The 5,236-nt window shown below is 53.1% G+C and overlaps 1 protein-coding gene across 1 annotated transcript; it reads right to left on the bottom strand.

Moving 5' to 3' along the window:
* Nucleotides 1–1,527: 1,527 nt before the first annotated feature.
* Nucleotides 1,528–1,778, bottom strand: GLOTRDRAFT_134138 (uncharacterized protein; the record flags this gene model as incomplete). The annotated part of the gene is made up of 2 exons (XM_007873125.1): nt 1,528–1,580; nt 1,646–1,778. 2 exons carry the CDS (start codon nt 1,776–1,778, stop codon nt 1,528–1,530), a joined length of 186 nt encoding a protein of 61 aa, XP_007871316.1.
* Between the last annotated feature and the right edge of the window lie 3,458 nt (nt 1,779–5,236).

Raw genomic sequence — 5,236 nt, 5'->3', positions numbered from 1 at the left:
GCAACCAGCATGATTTGCTCCACTCATGGAAAGGGAACACCAATGTATGCACCACGGAAATGTAAATACAACAAGTCTCAGCCTTTTGTATTTTGTTGTTCTTCAGTAGCCATCCACTCACCGAGACAACCGAGGCAAGGACGTTTCAAATAACCCACACCCTAACCGCGGACCCTAACTCAAACCCGGGGGGAATCCCCCGGACCCCCTTCCTAACCCGCGTGCAGAAGGTGCAATGCTCAGTCAGGCGTCATCAACTCGGATGGCTGTAACATGGGTTTTAGTGGTCACAAAATTACAAAACTTGGCTTGTCCATGGGTTTTATAGTCATCTGCTCTATTCCAACCAACTCTGCATGATTCGCACACATCATGTTCTTTTTTGCAAGGTCGGATGAGTGCCCCCGCCATCCATGACAATCAAATACAACAGCTCCCTTGCCCCGTCGGCTGCCCACTAATGGCGCTATGCTTTTCCAAATTTCTAGAACAATTGTCCAGAGGCTTGATGGACAACTGATTCATCAAGCTTAGAGGTGCACTTGCGACATATTGAGGTTCAGTTAAATCTCCATGGATACGTCAGAAAGCGAGGTGGCGATGGGCAGACCATTGCAAATATAATAAACAATGGTACTTTGTATTTTCATTCATTTATTGTGATCCATCAAAATATCCCACGATCAGAGGCACAGGAGAGAAATGTTCATTGATAAGGAATGCACAATGGCTCAGACATGCCGATGGATGTACTCGAATCTTACGTGAAATGTGTACCACTCCACTTGAGAACATTTGTGATTTCCATGCTGGGTGAGATCAGGGGGTGGATAGGTGGTTTCAGGTAAAAAGGAGAAGAACACGAATTACATGAGAACGCACCATCGTACGAACACGCAGATAGGTGCATTCGACTCCTACGCAACATGCGTACAATCCTAGGATAAGAATGCTAGGATCGGCTGTGTACCTCGTTTTCGTGTTCGTAGCGGTCGGGTGTAGGTGGTGGGCGTGGGAGCGCCTGTGGCCATTGGCAGTGGTTTGAGAGGCTTGCCATATGATGTGGGCAGCTATCAGAAGCAACACTACATGTTTCGGTGGCCTGGATCTAACCACACAAGGGCGCGAGGAGGAGGGGGAGTGGGTAGCCACAAATATAAAGACGAAACCTCACCGACAGTAAAAACACTGCACGTACGCGTCTCAATAGCGTCCATACCACTGTAGGAGCATGGTAAATCCATCCGTTGCAATGACAGAAGACCTGGTGCAGCACGGAGGGGCAGGGAGGTCTGTGGAGAGAAGATGAGAATAACACGAATTAAGTAAGAACGCACCATCGCAGAGCTACGCAAATAGGCGCGTCGGAATCGCGCGCCAAATGTGTACAATTTGAGCCCCAGATTATGAGGCTTGGACAGGTCCTTTATCTTCGTGTTGCGAGGGATTCGGGGCGGGATAGCGGACGCGGGAGCAGTACTGGCAGTCCAAAAAGCTTGCAGAAGCCCGAAATAATATTGTTTCAGCTTAAAGTACCCACGTATGCTGTTTCGGGGTCTTGGAGATGGCGGCGCGATGGTCTGAGCAGGAGGAGGGGAGGTAAGTGACATAATCAAAGATTACATGTCAATGAGGGCAAACATACCGTGCGTTCGTATCGCGCCAACTCCCTCACCAGCGTCGGAGTCAGGTTCAGCCATCCGCACGACGGCAGACGACCTGGTGCTGCAGGTAGGGGCGGGGAGGTGTGTTGGGATTAACAAGGGGAAAAATGACATTGAAAGCGAGCGCACCGACGTATGGACACGCAAATGGGCGCGTTCGACTCGTACGCCAAATGCATACGTTTCTGGCCTACTAAATTGCTGAGCGACCGCTTTCTTCGTTTTCGTGTTGGAGGGTGTGGGCGCCGGGTAGCGGGCACGAGAGCGGTCGTGGCAGTCCCAAACACTTGCAGAGGCTTGGGACAATATCTTTGCAGCTTAACAATCCCGCTTCGGCTGTTTTGGGTGCTTGGAGACGGTGGCACGATGGTCTGAGCAGGAGGAGGGGAGGTAAGTGACAAAAACAAAGATTACTTGTCAATGAGCGCAAACGTACCGAACGATCATATCCCACCGACGTCCTTACCATCGTAGTAGTCAGGCACAGCCGTCCGTACGATGGCAGACAGCCTGGTGCAGCAGGTAGGGGCGCGGAGGTGTATTGGGATTAACACGCGAAAAATCAGAATTGAAGGAGAACCAACCGGCGTACCGACACGCAAAGAGGCGCGATCGAATCATACGTAAAATACGTACAATTCTACCTTGCTAAATAGCTCAACAACTGCTTTTTAATTTTCGTGTTGGAGTGGGTGGGAGCCAGGTAGCGGGGGCGGGAGCGGTCGTGGCAGTTCCGCGCGATAGCAGGGGCTCGAAGCAGGCTGCGGGCGGCTCTAGGAATCCTCTTCGGATGCTTCGGGCCAGCAGATACGCCAGCGTGAGGGTCCGAGGTGGCAGGTGGGGTGCAGGAGAAGAAAAGAAACAAAGATGTGACGACGCACGCGAACACGCGAGGCGTTCGCTTGTCGTCATCTTTGTCACACTCTAAGGAGTGACACACAGCAGTCCGCACCATCAAAAACTGCCTATCGAAGACAAACCGGGCGGACAGCGACAGCTGGACCGACTCGACAGCCCCGTACGGGCTGTCGTAAATACAACAAACAATGACATTTTGTATTTCCACCCATTTTCACCCATGCAGTATAAATTACAGTGCTGTAAGGGCAAGCACCCGATGTGAGAGTAAAAATAATAAAAAATCAACACAATGTGAGCAGTCCACCGGAAGCAGAGAACAAAATGCGAAAATGGGGCAGAGGATAGTAGGAGAGGATGGTGAAAGGAGGGAAATGACAGGGATGATGGGGACTAGTGGCAGGGATAGGGGGGGTGTTGCACTTGGAGTAGCAGGCATAGCAGCGGAGGGGTGCTTAAAGACTCGTAGTCTCACCGCAACCTGGCTCGAGGCCTTGATCCCGGGCAGAATAACCCGTTCACTCACGCGCTTTACCAACTACGCCAAAGTGACGACAGTAGACCAGCGAAGAAATTCCCTATATACATGACCTGCATAAGTTCAAATCCCGGCGGTGACTTGCATTATATGTAGGGTCGTGACCGCACACAATGCTATCTAGGGAAAATGGCTGCTGTATAATACATTATTGGGTGTAATAGACAATGGAAACATGTCCCCATTGAAACATCCAGGCTGAAATGCTCTCTGGGGCGGGCACGAGGTGGGATGGGAACAGAGACACGGAAACATTAATAGAAACTGAACCAATCGGGTGGGGCACGAAACGTTTGTACCATCGAAATACGACATTCAAGGACGTCCATGGACGCCCTTTGCTGCAGCGTGGCGCGACCTCTTGCAGTCAGCGCGAGGGATGATAGGGTGGGAGGGGGAGGAGGATGCCGGAGCAGATCCAGCGGTCGAAAGGCTAAATGCGGGCAGGAGACGCTGCATTGAGGGTAGATAAGGATATAGACGATGTAAAAACTCGTGGAGGGGCGATAGGGGGCGAGCGCAAGCGCGCAAGGAGGATGAGGGGAAGACAATGACAACCACAAGGTTAGAACGTCGCCGAGCGCGAATGTACCCGACGTTCGCGTATCGTCAACGTTCTAACCCTTGTAGGAGTCAGGAATAGCCATCCGCACGATGGCGGATGGCCTTGCGAAGCAGGTAGGGGCGGGGAGGTGTTTTGGGCAGAAAAGACGAAAAACGCGATTTAAAAGAGAACGCACCATCGCCACGATACGCAAATAGGTGCGTCGGATTCGTACGCAAAATACGTACGAATCCAGCCTATAAAAATGGGAAACAGCGGCATTTTTTGTTTTGGTGCTGAAATGTGGTCGGGACCGGGTAACGGGCGCGGGAGTGCGTGTAAAGTTCGCGAATGGTCGGAGACACTAAAGACAAGTTATTAGTAGCTGTCTGAAGTCCACCTACATGTTCCCGGGCCGTAGATATGCCTGCGCGAGTGTCTGTCGCGGCAGGTGGCCTGAAGGGAGAAAAAGAAAAGAAAACAAGACAAGGAACGCGAACGCATGATGCGTTCGCGCGTCGTCATTGACTTACCATATGGAAAAGCCAGGGACAGCCATCCGCGCAAACGCAGACGGCCTCCCAGAGGCCAGGCGGGATAGAAGGGGTAGGAGGGAAGCCCGAGACAAAAGCAAAGATTGCCGCAGAACGCGCGCACCGATCGGTGTTCGCGTTGCTGCGGCAGCTTCGTATTTACGTCGGGAGTGAGGCGCGCCATCAAGCGGCAGAACGCAGCCGCGTTCTGCCGTTCGATGTCGGGTGATAGACGGGAAGGCGGGCAGGGGCCGCTGACGTCCGGACGCATCCTGAGGGTCAAACCGACACATACCCCTCTCAGCTAGAGGTATACAAATCGATTTGACCCAACAGACCCGTCCAGGGAGGGATGGGCCCGCTGCAAACCCGGGCGGTAGGGAGGGGGGGAAAGGTTTCAGAAAAAACAACATACAACGACGACAAGACATCGCGGCGCAAAAATGCATGGCTTGTCGTCGACCTGACTCGTGAACGAGTCAAGAAACAGCCTCCAACCATTCAGTTGGAGGCCGGGGAAGCGGGGAGAAAGGGGGAAGGGAAGTTGGTAGAAAATACGAAAAAATACCATAAAATAAGAACGGCGCGGCCGTCTTGCGCGGCGCCACTTTCGCTCGTCTCCTGGGAACCAGGCAATCCTATGAAGAGCGTTAAACCCAGAACAAAAACATGTTCTGGGCCCCGAGGTCGAGACGAGGAGCGCAGAGGTCGAGGGGCGTGCGACGAGCTTCCAGCGGGCGGGGCAACTCGTAGCGCTGTCTAATGCGAGGTGCTGCCTTTCAGAAGGCATGGTACCTGTAAAAGAAATGTTCCGGGCTGAGGGGAACCGTCTACGACGGCTCGCGGCACGCGAACGCCAGCCCAGGGATCAAACTGATAAGACATCGAATGTGAGGGGTTTACTTACTGTTTATCCTTATCCTCGACTCATAATCCCTCCCCCATTCGTATCCCCCATCGGCAGAGTTCCTACGACGGCAGAGGAAGTGGGGGGCGGCGGCGGCGAGACTGTCGGGACCGCTCAGGCGCGAGACGCGACCTTGGTGTTTCGCGCGAGTCCCAATGCGGGCGCTCGATTGCGAGCGCCCTCGCTGCTGTT

The sequence above is a fragment of the Gloeophyllum trabeum genome (genome assembly GCF_000344685.1).
Source record: "Gloeophyllum trabeum ATCC 11539 unplaced genomic scaffold GLOTRscaffold_00027, whole genome shotgun sequence".
Taxonomy (NCBI): domain Eukaryota; kingdom Fungi; phylum Basidiomycota; class Agaricomycetes; order Gloeophyllales; family Gloeophyllaceae; genus Gloeophyllum; species Gloeophyllum trabeum.
Note: the sequence above shows the minus strand (reverse complement) of the source record. Positions and strands in the feature narration are given on the sequence as shown.